A 15,001-nucleotide genomic window follows, 5' to 3' on the forward strand; every position below is an offset into this window, starting at 1 on the left:
GGCGGCCGACTGTTAAGGAGAACTGCCTCTAAATGGCTCTATTGTAAGTATGAAAATTACGTCATGAGTAGGGATGATCGAATACCAAAATATCCGCTTCAACGAATATCTGACCAATAGGTCACCGCTATTCGCGTATTTGGAAATATTCGACGCCCAATGTAAGTCTATAGGAAACCCGAATAATTTCACATTGGACCTAACGCTGAGCTGTGGTGACTGATGAAAAGGCTGAAATGGATGGGAAAAGGCAGAAACAGTATGGGCACAGCCTGTAGAAAGTGCGTGACTGCATTTCTGGTGTCTTGGAATAACGTGCTCAGAGCAACACGCGGCTTTTAAGTAGTCGCCAGAACAGCTCTCAAACCAAATCACTTTTATGACAAACAGGATGCAGGTCTTTCGGTCTCTCTCTCTCTCTCTGTCGGTCGGTAAGTCAGTCGGTCTCTCTCTCTGTCGGTGTCTCCCTCTCCCCCCCTCTCTCATACTCACCAATCACTGACCAATCACCGCTGCGGCGCTGCATGACTGTCACACTGCTCCGGCGGCTTCTCCAGCTTTTGAAAATGCCGGCCACTCATTATTCCATCTTGTATTCCCTGCTTCCCCCGCCCACTGCAACCAATCACAGCCGCCAGTGGGCGGGTCTATGTAGTGCAGTAAGATAAATAAATAATTTAAAAAAACGGCGTGCGGTCCCCCCCAATTTTGATACCAGCCAAAGTAAAGCCACACGGCTAAAGGCTGGTATTCTCAGGATAGCGAGCCCCATGTTCTGGGGAGCCCCCCTGCCTAAAAATATCGGCCAGCCTCCGCCCAGAATTGCTGCATCCATTAGATGCGACAGTTTCGGGACTCTACCCGGCTCACCCAGAATTGCCCTGGTGTAGTGGTAATCGGGGTAATAAGCAGTTAATGGCAGCCCATGCCACTAAGTCCTAGGGTAATCATGGCAGGCATCTATGAGACACCCCCAATAATTAACCTGTAAGTGAAAGTAAATAAACACATGCACCCGAAAAAATCCTTTATTTGGAATAAAAGACAAAAAAACACCCCCTTTCACCATTTTATTAAAATCCCCAAATACCCCTTCAGGTCCGACGTAATCCACACGAGGTCCCACGACGCCTCCAGCTCTGCTATATGAAGCTGACAGGAGCGGCAATAGAACACCGCTGCTCCTGTGAGCTCCGCGCAGCAACTAAAGTGAGCCGCGCGATCAGCGGTGACGTCACTCAGGTTACCCGCGGCCCCACAGCTCTCAGGTGGAGGACTCGAACTGGCACCACTGATCGCGCGACTCACTTCAATCACTCAGGGGATTTGCGGTCACCGGTGAGTCCTTCACCTGGGATCACAAATCAGGCCGCGGCACACACACAGAGCCGCGCGATGACAATGAAGTCGGGTGAAGTTCATCCGAGTTCATTCTGATCGCGCGGCTCTGTCTCTCTGCCAGCTATGTTCTATGGGGATGTAGCAGAGCAGAGTGAGACCGCACTGTCAAAAATGAATCCAAACTGCCGCACGATCAGCGGTGCCATCACTCAAGTTACCCACTACCAGCTGCAGTCCTCCACCTGAGAGCAAATTCCCCTCCACCTGAGAGCTGTGGCCGTGGGTAACCTGAGTGATTTCAAGGCTGATCACGCGGTTGACTTCAGTTGCTGCGTGGAGATCATAGGAGCGGCGGTGTTGTACGGCCGCTCCTGTCAGCTTCATGTAACAGAGCTGGAAGCGTCGTGGGACCTCGTGTGGATTACGTCGGACCTGGAGGGGTATTTGGGGATTTTAATAAAGTGGTGAAAGAGGGTGTTTTTATTTGTCTTTTATTCCAAATAAAGGATTCTTTTGGGTGTATGTGTTTATTTACTTTCGCTTACAAGTTAATCATTGGGGGGTGTCTCATAGACGCCTGCCATGATTAACCTACGACTTAGTGGCAGCAATGGGCTGCCATTAACTCCTTATTACCCAGATTGCCACCACACCAGGCAATTCTGGATGAGTCGGGTAGCGTCTCGGGACTGTCGCATCCAATGGATGCGGCAATTCTGGGCGGCTGCTGGCTGATATTTTTAGGCTGGGGGGCTCCCCATAACATGGGGCTCCCTATCCTGAGAATACCAGCCTTCAGCCGTGTGGCTTTACTTTGGCTGGTATCAAAATTGGGGGGGACCGCACACCGTTTATTTTTAAATTATTTATTTATTTTACTGCACTACATAGACCCACCCACCGGCGGCTGTGATTGGTTGCAGTGAGACAGCTGTCACTCAGCATGGGGGCGCACTTGAATGCAACCAATCATGGGCGCCGGTGGGTGGCGGAGCAGGGAATACGAGATGGAATAATGAGCGGCCGGCATTTTCAAAAGCTGGAGAAGCCACTAGAGCAGTGTGACAGCTGTGCAGCGCCGTGTCGGTGATCGGTCAGTGATTGGTGAGTATGATGAGATGGGGGGTGGAGGGAGAGACCGACATAGAGAGAGACCGAAAGACCTGCGTTCCGTTTGTGAAAAAAGTGATTTATGGAGCTGCTAACAGCTACTAGACACTGTGTTCAGCCCTTACAAGGACTATTTATTAGTTGGATCTACCAACGCTCTCCAGCACACAATAAAGTCTATCACCACCGCCAGCTCCCCATCACTGCGTGTTCACAAAATGGTTGCTGGCTTATATAGCCCCTATGATGCTGTGCGGCCAAGCCAATCATAGTAACACCACAACAAAGATGGTTGCGGTGTTACTGTGAGGGCAAGCAACATTAGATGTGTTCATTGGCTGGAAAAAAGGCGCCAGGAAGTCAGAAATGAAAATGAAAGTATCGGAGCAGATGCTGTTTTATCCGTCGGATACCGAATGGTGCGAATAGCCTGTTATTTGTCGGATACTGAATAGTGGCGAATGCATTCGCTCATCCCTAGTCATGAGCCTATCAAGCTTTGATGCCATTATATTGGATGTCAAATCCCTAAGGACACCAATAAATCAATCTATCCATATTCACTGTTATTACCTTAAAGTTTGCTCTTTGTCGCAGTAGATGATCTGACGGGAGCTCCCGTGGAAGTTCTCGAGTTGTCTGCAGCTCCTCATTCCAGTCTCTAGTCTTCAAGGTAGAGAATAATACAATACAATTACATTAGTAATATAACTTACATCTGTAAGGTGTCCATCTGTAATATGAAAAGTCTATGTTTTTCCTGCACTGATATGAAAATTTTTCAACCTTCATATTCTCCTACATATAGTCTAATGGCAATAGGAATATTTATTGTAACTTGCCTTCTATATATTTACCATATAACAATCTACATCCTAATTGAGTGTGGACTATGTGCAAGGAAAAGACAGCAACATTTTAGATTTATACAAGTACCAAAAAGCTTAGCGAGCTATGTCCTAATTGAATATGGACTATGTGCAAGTGGGAAACAGCAACATATAGCACTGACACCGATGTCAGCTGCTTGGCACTGCGTGCGAGCTACAAAGGAGGATGCCATGTGACATGGGAGCCGCGAAGGTGAGTAAGTACAATGGGCTTTTTTTTCTTCTGTTAGAGACAGAACAGAGACAAATATACAAGGATGGGGACATATTTCCCAGATGGGGACATATATACCAGGAATGGCCCAGGATGGGAACATATATACCATGAATGGGACATATATACCAGGGGGGGCCCAGGATGGGGGCATATATACCAGGAAGGGGACATATTTCCCAGATGGGGACATATATACCAGGAATGGCCCAGGATGGGAACATATATACCATGAATGGGACATATATACCAGGGGGGGCCCAGGATGGGGGCATATATACCAGGAAGGGGACATATTTCCCAGCATGGGGACATATATACCAGAATGGGGACATATATACCAGAAAGGGGCCCAGGATGGGGACATATATACTAGGATGGTAACATGTATACCTGGAAGGTGCCTAGGATGGTGACATATATACCAGGAAGTGGTCCAGGATAAGGACATGTATACCAGGATGGTGACATATATACCAGCATAAGAACACATATACCAGAATGTGGACATATGTACCAGGATGGGGAATATATATATACAGTTAGGTCCAGAAATATTTGGACAGTGACACAAGTTTTGTTATTTTAGCTGTTTACAAAAACATGTTCAGAAATACAATTATATATATAATATGGGCTGAAAGTGCACACTCCCAGCTGCAATATGAGAGTTTTCACATCCAAATCGGAGAAAGGGTTTAGGAATCATAGCTCTGTAATGCATAGCCTCCTCTTTTTCAAGGGACCAAAAGTAATTGGACAAGGGACTCTAAGGGCTGCAATTAACTCTGAAGGCGTCTCCCTCGTTAACCTGTAATCAATGAAGTAGTTAAAAGGTCTGGGGTTGATTACAGGTGTGTGGTTTTGCATTTGGAAGCTGTTGCTGTGACCAGACAACATGCGGTCTAAGGAACTCTCAATTGAGGTGAAGCAGAACATCCTGAGGCTGAAAAAAAAGAAAAAATCCATCAGAGAGATAGCAGACATGCTTGGAGTAGCAAAATCAACAGTCGGGTACATTCTGAGAAAAAAGGAATTGACTGGTGAGCTTGGGAACTCAAAAAGGCCTGGGCGTCCACAGATGACAACAGTGGTGGATGATCGCCGCATACTTTCTTTGGTGAAGAAGAACCCGTTCACAACATCAACTGAAGTCCAGAACACTTTCAGTGAAGTAGGTGTATCTGTCTCTAAGTCAACAGTAAAGAGAAGACTCCATGAAAGTAAATACAAAGGGTTCACATCTAGATGCAAACCATTCATCAATTCCAAAAATAGACAGGCCAGAGTTAAATTTGCTGAAATACACCTCATGAAGCCAGCTCAGTTCTGGAAAAGTATTCTATGGACAGATGAGACAAAGATCAACCTGTACCAGAATGATGGGAAGAAAAAAGCTTGGAGAAGAAAGGGAACGGCACATGATCCAAGGCACACCACATCCTCTGTAAAACATGGTGGAGGCAACATGATGGCATGGGCATGCATGGCTTTCAATGGCACTGGGTCACTTGTGTTTATTGATGACATAACAGCAGACAAGAGTAGCCGGATGAATTCTATAGTGTACCGGGATATACTTTCAGCCCAGATTCAGCCAAATGCCGCAAAGTTGATCGGACGGCGCTTCATAGTACAGATGGACAATGACCCCAAGCATACAGCCAAAGCTACCCAGGAGTTCATGAGTGCAAAAAAGTGGAACATTCTGCAATGGCCAAGTCAATCACCAGATCTTAACCCAATTGAGCATGCATTTCACTTGCTCAAATCCAGACTTAAGACGGAAAGACCCACAAACAAGCAAGACCTGAAGGCTGCGGCTGTAAAGGCCTGGCAAAGCATTAAGAAGGAGGAAACCCGGCGTTTGGTGATGTCCATGGGTTCCAGACTTAAGGCAGTGATTGCCTCCAAAGGATTCGCATCAAAATATTGAAAATAAAAATTTTTTTTTGGGATTGGTTTATTTGTCCAATTAATTTTGACCTCCTAAAATGTGGAGTGTTTGTAAAGAAATGTGTACAATTCCTACAATTTCTATCAGATATTTTTATTCAAACCTTCAAATTAAACGTTACAATCTGCACTTGAATTCTGTTGTAGAGATTTCATTTCAAATCCAATGTGGTGGCATGCAGAGCCCAACTCGCGAAAATTGTGTCACTGTCCAAATATTTCTGGACCTAACTGTATATACCATAATGGGAAAATATATGCCAGGCTGGGGGGAATATATACCAGTATGGGGGGCATATTTACCAGGATGGTGGGGCAAATTACCAGGATGGGAGAAACATATTTACCAGGAAGGGGGACATTTATACCAGGGTGGGGGACATATTTACCAGGAAGAAGCCCAGTATAACATATATTAGAACAGGATAGGGGTCACTACTACATAATAGGGTGGAGGGCAACTCATATATCTTTATAGGATTTAGAACACTACAAGGGCCCATACACCTGACCAACATGCGGGGGGGGCAGGCCCAAATTTTGCACCAGGGGCCCTCAAACTATACTTGTGCCACTAGTTATGATAGACACATCTTCGGCATTGTGATATGCTTACATAAATGTGAGACTTGACTATGAGCTCCAAATGAATATTGGGCAAGTGGATCACAATACATACAGTGCCTTGCGAAAGTATTCAGCCCCCTTGAATTTTTCAACCTTTTCCCATGTTTCAGGAATCAAACATAAAAGATAAAAAATGTAATGTTATGGTGAAGAATCAACAACAAGTGGGACACAATTGTGAAGTAGAACGAAATGTATTGCTTATTTTAAACTATTAAAAAAATAAAAAACTGAAAATTGGGGCGTGCAATATTATTCGTCCCCTTTACTTTCAGTGCAGCAAACGCACTCCAGAAGTTCATTGAGGATCTCTGAATGATCCAATGTTGTCCTAAATGACTGATGATGATAAATATAAGCCACCTGTGTGTAATCAAGTCTCCGTATAAATGCACCTGCTCTGTGATAGTCTCAGTGTTCTGTTTAAAGCACAGATAGCATCATAAAGAACAAGGAACACAACAGGCAAGTCCATGATACTGTTGTGGAGAAGTTTAAAGCCGGATTTAGTTACAAAAAGATTTCCAAAACTTTAAACATCCCAAGGGGCACTGTGCAAGTGATCATATTGAAATGGAAGGAGTATCATACCACTGCAAATCTACCAAGACCCAGCCATCCATCCAAACTTTCATCTCAAACAAGGAGAAGACTGATCAGAGATGCAGCCAATAGGCCCATGATCCCTCTGGATGAACTGCAGAGATCTAAAGCTGAGGTGGGAGAGTCTGTCCATAGGTCAACAATCAGTCACACACTGCACAAATCTGGCCTTTATGGAAGAGTGGCATGGAGAAAGCCATTTCTCAAAGATATCCATAAAAAATATTTTTTCAAGTTTGCCACAAGCCACCTGGGAGACACACCAAACATATGGAAGAAGGTGCTCTGGTCAGAGGAAACTAAAATAGAACTGTTTGGGCACAATGCCAAACGATATGTTTGGCGTAAAAGCAACACAGCTCATTACCCTGAACACACCATCCCCACTGTCAAACATGGTGGTGGTAGCATCATGGTTTGGGCCTGCTTTTCTTCAGCAGGGACAGGGAAGATGGTTAAAATTGATGGAAAGATGGATGGATCCAAATACAGGACCATTCTTGAAGAAGACCTGTTGGAGTCTGCAAAAGACCTGAGACTGGGATGGAGATTTGTCTTTCAACAAGACAATGATCCAAAACATAAAGCAAAATCTACAATGGAATGGTTCACAAATAAATGTACCCAGGTGTTAGTGTTGAGGATAAAGAATTGAGTATCCAAAAATACTTAATTCAGCCATTTCATAGACTCAGTTATATAGTTCAGTAGATGTGAACTAACACATCATATTTGTGAATGCTTTTGTTTCTTACTAACATGTATATATGTATATTGCATATTCAGTGTATTTTCCTTAGACTCAGTATATACTATATGTATAGCTTGAAGATGGCCACCATTTCCTGTTCTCCACCCAAGACAGATCGACAAAGAAATTCCTGGAGCCTAGACTGACCAATCAACGGAGAATATGCAGATCTCTCTACGTCATGAAGCCCTGACTTACGATACTTGATTGGACTAAAACTTTTGTTCACACCCCCTTACTGTTTGGTCTAGAGTTTCTTTCAAACAATAAAGAACACACTTGGTTAAGAGCCAGTCATGGAGATAGACATAACTGACTTTGCTGTGCAGTTATTCATTCTCGTGTGCACACATGACATTTTAATTAGAAGCAGCAGCCGGATATCAAGAGATCCTTTGAGTCTCATCATCATCGTCATTCTGACCTTGACAGTTGGCGCCCAACGTGGGGCTACCGAGAAGAGTGAGTCAGAGCTTCCACTTTCCGGACGTCTGAGGCTGCTCCACAAGTATCCAGGTGTTGCTCGATATCAAGGATTGATCACCCTTCGTTTCCGCGGTAAGCATCATATACATTGTGTGTGCTGTTTTACCTGTGGATCGAGAGACACCTGGCGAAAGGGGGTGGTCACTAGTCCGGAGAATGGTAGTGCACCGGAGACCTAACGGTGTGACTGTCGCTCGCCGGTGACCGAGAGAAACCCAGACCCTATAGGTGCTGGCTTTTAGGTCTTTTGTAAAGTATCCGGCTGTCTGCATTTCTCCACTAAGAGGAAAGTTTGTGTGTGTTAGGAATGCGTGAGGGGGGAGCACATCCTTACATTCTTACACTCAGAGGAAGCAAAAAGGTGGGGGCCATATGTCCACCAGCTGCTTGAGGCAGAGCGGAGATCAAGTTACACAGCTCGGTCTCTGCTGTCTTTTAGCTGAGAAACAGGGGGGTGGAGGGTGAAGAGGCAGACGCCGGGGGTTAAAACAGCGCAGCTCTTTGGAGCGAGGAGAGAGGAGGGGTCAGTGGGCTAATATACAGGAGATGGCTGCAGCCTTTGTATCGTAAAGCAAGCAGAGTTGTAATGATTTGAAAGAAAAACAAGTGTTATTTTAGTTTGGATTTGAGAGAAATTAACTAGTTTATGCGTTTTTCAGCATTTTGTAATCGTTGGTTTGTTTTTGGAACAGAGAGATAAGGGAATTGGCATGTCCCCCAGTGTTTTATTTATATATATATATAAAATACATCGATTCTTGTGTTAATAGCCGGAAATAGGAACACGTGGAGAACGGTATTAGTATCCACGTGTTGGACGCTGAAAAAGTGCGTCCGCTTACACGGGAAAGAGGGGGAGGGATTCCGGTGGTGGAGAAAAGTGTTTTGAACCAGCGTATTCCCCTGAGTATTAACTCATGCACTGCTATGTGAGACGCCGGAAAAATAGGAACGTACGAGGAACGGTATTGTATTCGTACGTTGGACGTCGCAGTATGTCCTTATTGCATAGTAGGGAAGTGGGAAGAGGGTTCAGTTGGATGTGGCCAATCCAGCTAGAGCACTGTATACTCTGTTCAAGAAGAGATTGTTTTTTAGTAGGAGCTGAGAACGCTGTCGCCCTAGTTATAAAAAAAACGGAAAAAAATACAAAAGATTGCAAAAAGTTGTGTAAAATCGTTGGACTACCACTAGATGGCAGGCTGCAACCCATGTACTGAAGTTCAGATTAATCTCCAGTGAGAGTATACTGGAGAACAAAGACCTCATTCACTGTCTGTTGCTGTTTGTAGAATCACTAAATGTGTTTCTCTAGCGGTGCCTCATTGTTCTGCTCTGGAAGTCATTATATCTGGTGCTAATCAAATCTCTCCTTTGTATGCTGAAATGCAAATTTACAGGCACCAAAAGTATCCCTGGTTTACTACGTAGTTCCAGCCACTCCCAGTACACCCAGGGAGTCACAACATGGATGCTGCACCCGGAAGTCAGGTGCCTGGAACTTCCTGTGGCAGCCGTCTTGCTACACCCACTGATGGCAGTACACCTCATAAGCCACATCCCTCGCAATGGCTCTTTGTTCAAAGCTCTCCACCCATTCCCGGTGGGAGGTGTTCTGTGGTATAAATGACTAACACATTTGAATAAGTATAAATTGTATATTTGTTTACTCAGCTATCCAATACATGCAAGTCAAAAATAAGTAAGTGAAATTTTTACAGAAATGATGTGGAAACAGATCTGTTCACATAAAATCAATTGGTATTTTAAAAGTCCTGCAGCATTATATCATAAAATAAAATAGAGGAAGGTAAATATATATATCTTTGTACTGTGTTAGCTACTTTAAAACAAAAATTGTAAACGACTTACCCATACTGATGTCAAAATGTATCAAATCCATTTGTAAAAAGGAATTAGGAAAAATGTATAATGCATCCAATGTACATATGGGTAATGGATGTGTCCACTGCTACGTCTTTGTTATAACAAAGGATGAGTTTTTTTTCTTCTTCCTCTCTCGCTTTTAAGAGACAGGGATGGAATGTGTCTTGATGGAATGTGTCTCTCTCCAATAGTGACGTAAGTTTGGTTTAACCCTTAGAGTTCAGGATTTCCCATTTTTAGTTTGCTGTTTATACCTGAATAGGGAATATTAAATTTTATGGGATGCGCGATATAATTTGTGTTGTTTTGTTTTTAATGGCGATTTATTTGAACAATATATTTTTTATTTTGTGACTCTATCACCTTTTCTGTTTTTATGATTATTTCTAAACAATTTATATATTTTTGCAGGTTAGTCGCCTAGTCACAGCTGTCATTTAATCATGTCTCAGTTGTTTCTACTATGAAAGGTTTTTCTTTTCTTTATGGATACAGTGTTTATTGTAAGGTTTTTAAAATTTCCCAGTAATGTATAGTGTTCTGAGATGTACGTTACTTTTAGTGTTTGTTCATTTTAGGTTTTAGTATGTGGCTAATTTATTACCTGCTGTTTTATCTTTTCTTTTAGGGAATACCAGTATAAAAATGCTGAATTTTGCCATATTGGTAAAATAAACAATTAAACAAGGGGGGAATAAGGTATTAATTATATTCTCCAGTTTCTTGGAGGGCGCAGTAGGCATGTTAGATAGGTTTTGAAGCTGACCTTTTTTCCCATAAGTTATGTTGATTAGATTACTATGAGGTATATCTGTTAACTGAAATAGGAAAGTCTTGTCTTATATGTTTATTTGTTTATTTGTTTGTTTATTTATTTAGTATTCTCAGTCATGTGAAGTATAGATGACCACTAACTGTATTATGATCAGAGATGAAGTTATAAGAATGATCTAATGTATATTTTTTAGTTTTTGTTTTTATAGATGAAACCAGATGGTGGTCGATTCTGCACTGGATATGCTGCTGTTTACACCACATGAGGTAGTCTAAATTCGACCACTCCCTCCAATCCTATTGATACAGGAGACAGTGATGCATTAAATGCCCTCTCTAGATGGGTAGAACAGGAGTGGGTAAGAGTCTTTAGAGGTGTATGTAGGTTGTAGATTTTTTCCTGTTGTCAAATGAATTAGGTATGCCGAAAAGAAAGTCTAGATCTGAGCTGATGGATTCGGATGGAGATCCTCGCACAGGTGCAGCTGACCAAGAAGCAGTGAACGGGCCTAGAGTTGAGAGTCTTTCACCAATACCGACCATGCCTTGGTGACATTGGTCACGTCAGTGACTTCTGTCACTCCTTGTGTTCTTAAATCCCTACAGGAACAAGCAAAACAACAAGGAATGGACTGTGACATGCAGGGAGCCAGCTGACTGAGGAAGGTCTGTGGACAAAGGGTGGTAAGCTTTCTCTGCCATGAGAGCTCTTCTTAATGATGGCCCAGGTAACATCTGTGAAAGACAATTGTCAGTGTGTGCTTTGGTGACACCGGGTTCAGTACCCAGGTGGGCAGATTCACCCAGTCTTGTGAGACAAGTGCCTAGAACGAAGTGAGAAAAAACTGTAAAGAGTCCGTAGAAACACCCTGCACCTACTCTACCCATTCTTAGAGACTGCAAACTGATTATAGATGTATATCATGAGCACGTTGTATGCAAGTCTGTGCGTGTTGTGTAAATTTCTCTCCAGGTTTGGTCAGAGGCATTCCAGTGCAGAAAACGACATTATTGTTGAGAAGCACATGAAGGTGGTATGTAAAGAAAAATGTGTTTACAAAAAGTGTATATTTTATAGAAAAGTGGAAACTAGTAAATGGTGTATAAAATGTATATGTTCTGTTTTCTTTTTGCAATAAGCAGGTCTTTATGTAAGATGTTTTTTGGTTTAGCATAGGCATGTATATTTTTATATAATTGACTGAATAGTGTGCTAAACAGGTGTATTCTCCAATTCCAGATCTTAAATCAGAGCTATTAGCATATGGTCTCCAGTCAGGAGACTGATTGATCCTAAAGGACAAGCGAGAAAGAGCCATGAGTCAACACTAGAGGAGCTGATCCAACCACAGAAAATCTATGGATCCACACCTCGCATTGTAGAAGGGTTAATCGACCGGAGCTGCACTGAGCGTTCTGCTCATACTTATCCTTTTCAGAAAACCCTGTACAGTTTTAGACCAGTACTGCCAGAACAGTTAGAAGAGAGGACTTAGAGAACCTTGAGACATGGGAAAGTCCAACTACAAAGGGTGAGGACTCGCCTAGGAGTCCTTGGTCTCAAACCGGTGAAGAAAACCCCTTTCCCCTTTCCGCCCATGTTTCAACGTTCAGTTAGGCAGGTTTTTCAACAGATCTTTCTACCTCTCTTCCTAAGGGAACACAGTACCCTTAGTATTTAGAAATGGCAGAAGTAAGTCTTTAGGGGGGACTGTTGAGGATAAAGAATTGAGTATCCAAAAATACTTAATTCAGCCATTTCATAGACTCAGTTATATAGTTCAGTAGATGTGAACTAACACATCATATTTGTGAATGCTTTTGTTTCTTACTAACATGTATATATGTATATTGCATATTCAGTGTATTTTCCTTAGACTCAGTATATACTATATGTATAGCTTGAAGATGGCCACCATTTCCTGTTCTCCACCCAAGACAGATCGACAAAGAAATTCCTGGAGCCTAGACTGACCAATCAACGGAGAATATGCAGATCTCTCTACGTCATGAAGCCCTGACTTACGATACTTGATTGGACTAAAACTTTTGTTCACACCCCCTTACTGTTTGGTCTAGAGTTTCTTTCAAACAATAAAGAACACACTTGGTTAAGAGCCAGTCATGGAGATAGACATAACTGACTTTGCTGTGCAGTTATTCATTCTCGTGTGCACACATGACATTTTAATTAGAAGCAGCAGCCGGATATCAAGAGATCCTTTGAGTCTCATCATCATCGTCATTCTGACCTTGACATTAGAATGGCCAAGTCACAGTCCAGACCTGAATCCAATCGAGAATCTGTAGAAAGAGCTGAAAACTGCTGTTCACAAATGCTCTCCATCCAATCTCACTCAGCTTGAGCTATTTGCAAAGGAAGAATGGGCAACAATTTCAGTCTCTCAATGTGCAAAACTGAAAGACTACAAAGTATTAACTTAAAGGGGCTGAATAATATTGCACGCCCCAATGTTCAGTTTATTATTTTTTATGAAAGTTCAAAATAAGCAATACATTTCGTTCAACTTCACAATTGTGTCCCACTTGTTGATTCTTCACCATAAAATTTTAATTTTTTATCTTTATGTTTGAAGCCTGAAATGTGGGAAAAGGTTGAAAAATTCAATGGGGCCGAATACTTTCGCAAGGCACTGTATATCATATTTCCTATCTATGGAAAGTGTTAAAGAAATCTCATTCTAGTTCAAATTAATTTCTGATAAATACTCGAATAACATTTTGCTTATCATCTGTGTCTCCACAACAGTTTGCTTTAAGGATTGAGCTTTACCAGTTTGGTTCCTTGAATATAATATGAATTGTCCTTTTTAGGATAATGATGAAAATATTCAACTCTGTCCAAGCAACTATAGTCTATGTCCAAGGTTAAACTATTTACAATGATTACCTTAAATGATCCAATTGCCTCAAGAACACCACTAAAGACAATTCAATATACCAATAACTAGCATGATTGCCAAGTCATTGTTTTATATCAATTTATAAGCCAATAATTATGAAACTGGTATACTAAAATCATGATATGACAGTAAAATCTTCCACCTGAGTCCTCCAGTGGCGAAGATATCCTTAAAGCTGGGGATCCCATAACTTTCTCGAGACTGGAGCCACATTCCATGAACAGCCCCATCTGAGGTCAGCAAGGTGAGGTATGTGGGAGTGACTGTTTACAGACGTTTGAGTTAACGTCTTTGTTCAGTGCTGGAAGATACACTGATGTGTAGGCTTGTTCCACGTTTCATTGTAGTTCTTCCCTCCACAGATCTGCACCATTTCCATGACATCAGGTTAAGTTCTTTTTTTGTTTATCTCTTTTATTTTTATGTAACTGTATATACTGTATTGTTTTGTTCCCTTTGCAACATCTTTTGTATATTTTTATAAACGCTGCCTACTTTTCAGATTACCGTATTTTTCGCTTTATAAGACGCACCGGAATATAAGACGCACCCCAAACTTAGACATAAAAAAGGTAAAAAAAAGAAAAATGGGGTCCGTCTTATACTCCGGTGTTCTCTTACCGGAGGGGGGCAGCAGTGGTGGTGAAGCGGGGTCACAGGAGGCACAGGTTGTGCTGGCAGGCGCGGCAGGTCAGTGGCAGCGGGGTCCGTGGTTGCAGGTGCCGTGGTTGCAGGCGCGGTGGCGTCCGCGGTGGCAGGATCCGTGGGGTCCGTGGTGGCGGCAGCAGCCGTGGCGTGTGAGCCGTGCAACAGGCCGGTGCAGTGAGTGTCCGCGGTCCCGGTTCAGTGGTGGCAGCGGCGGCGACTGCTCAGTGGTGGCAGGGACTGCTCAGTGGTGGAGTGTGTCCGCGGTCCCGGTTCAGTGGTGGCAGCGGCGGCGACGGCTCAGTGGTGGGAGTGGGGGCGACGGCTCGGTGGTGGCAGCGGCAGGGACTGCTCAGTGGTGGCGTGTGTCCGCGGTCCCGGTTCAGTGGTGGCAGCGGCGGCGGCAACTGCTCAGTGGTGGCAGCGGCAGGGACTGCTCAGTGGTGGCAGCGGCAGGGACTGCTCAGTGGTGGCGTGTGTCCGCGGTCCCGGTTCAGTGGTGGCAGCGGCGGCTCAGTGGTGGGAGCGGCGGCAACTGCTCAGTGGTGGCAGCGGCAGGGACTGCTCAGTGGTGGCGTGTGTCCGCGGTCCCGGTTCAGTGGTGGCAGCGGCGGCTCAGTAGTGGGAGCGGCGGCGACGGCTCAGTGGTGGAGTGTGTCCGCGGTCCCGATTCAAGTAATGGCGCCCGGAGCGACGCATGCGCAGATGGAGCTCTCATCCAAGGGCTCCATCTGCGCACGCGCTGACTCCCGGAGCAGCGCGTGCGCAGATGGAGCTCTCATCCAAGAGCTCC

At 43.7% G+C, this 15,001-nt stretch overlaps 1 protein-coding gene across 3 annotated transcripts in view; it reads right to left on the bottom strand.

The window, feature by feature from the left end:
- LOC142248706 (clustered mitochondria protein homolog) overlaps nt 1–15,001 on the bottom strand; it is a 123,132-nt gene that overhangs the window by 82,454 nt on the left and 25,677 nt on the right. For all 3 annotated transcript variants that reach the window (XM_075320068.1, XM_075320067.1, XM_075320066.1), the window contains exon 9: nt 3,025–3,117. In XM_075320068.1, coding sequence (XP_075176183.1) covers nt 3,025–3,117 — 93 coding nt within the window. The remainder of the gene's footprint in view (nt 1–3,024; nt 3,118–15,001) is intronic.

Source organism: Anomaloglossus baeobatrachus, chromosome 1 (assembly GCF_048569485.1).
Source record: "Anomaloglossus baeobatrachus isolate aAnoBae1 chromosome 1, aAnoBae1.hap1, whole genome shotgun sequence".
NCBI lineage: Eukaryota > Metazoa > Chordata > Amphibia > Anura > Aromobatidae > Anomaloglossus > Anomaloglossus baeobatrachus.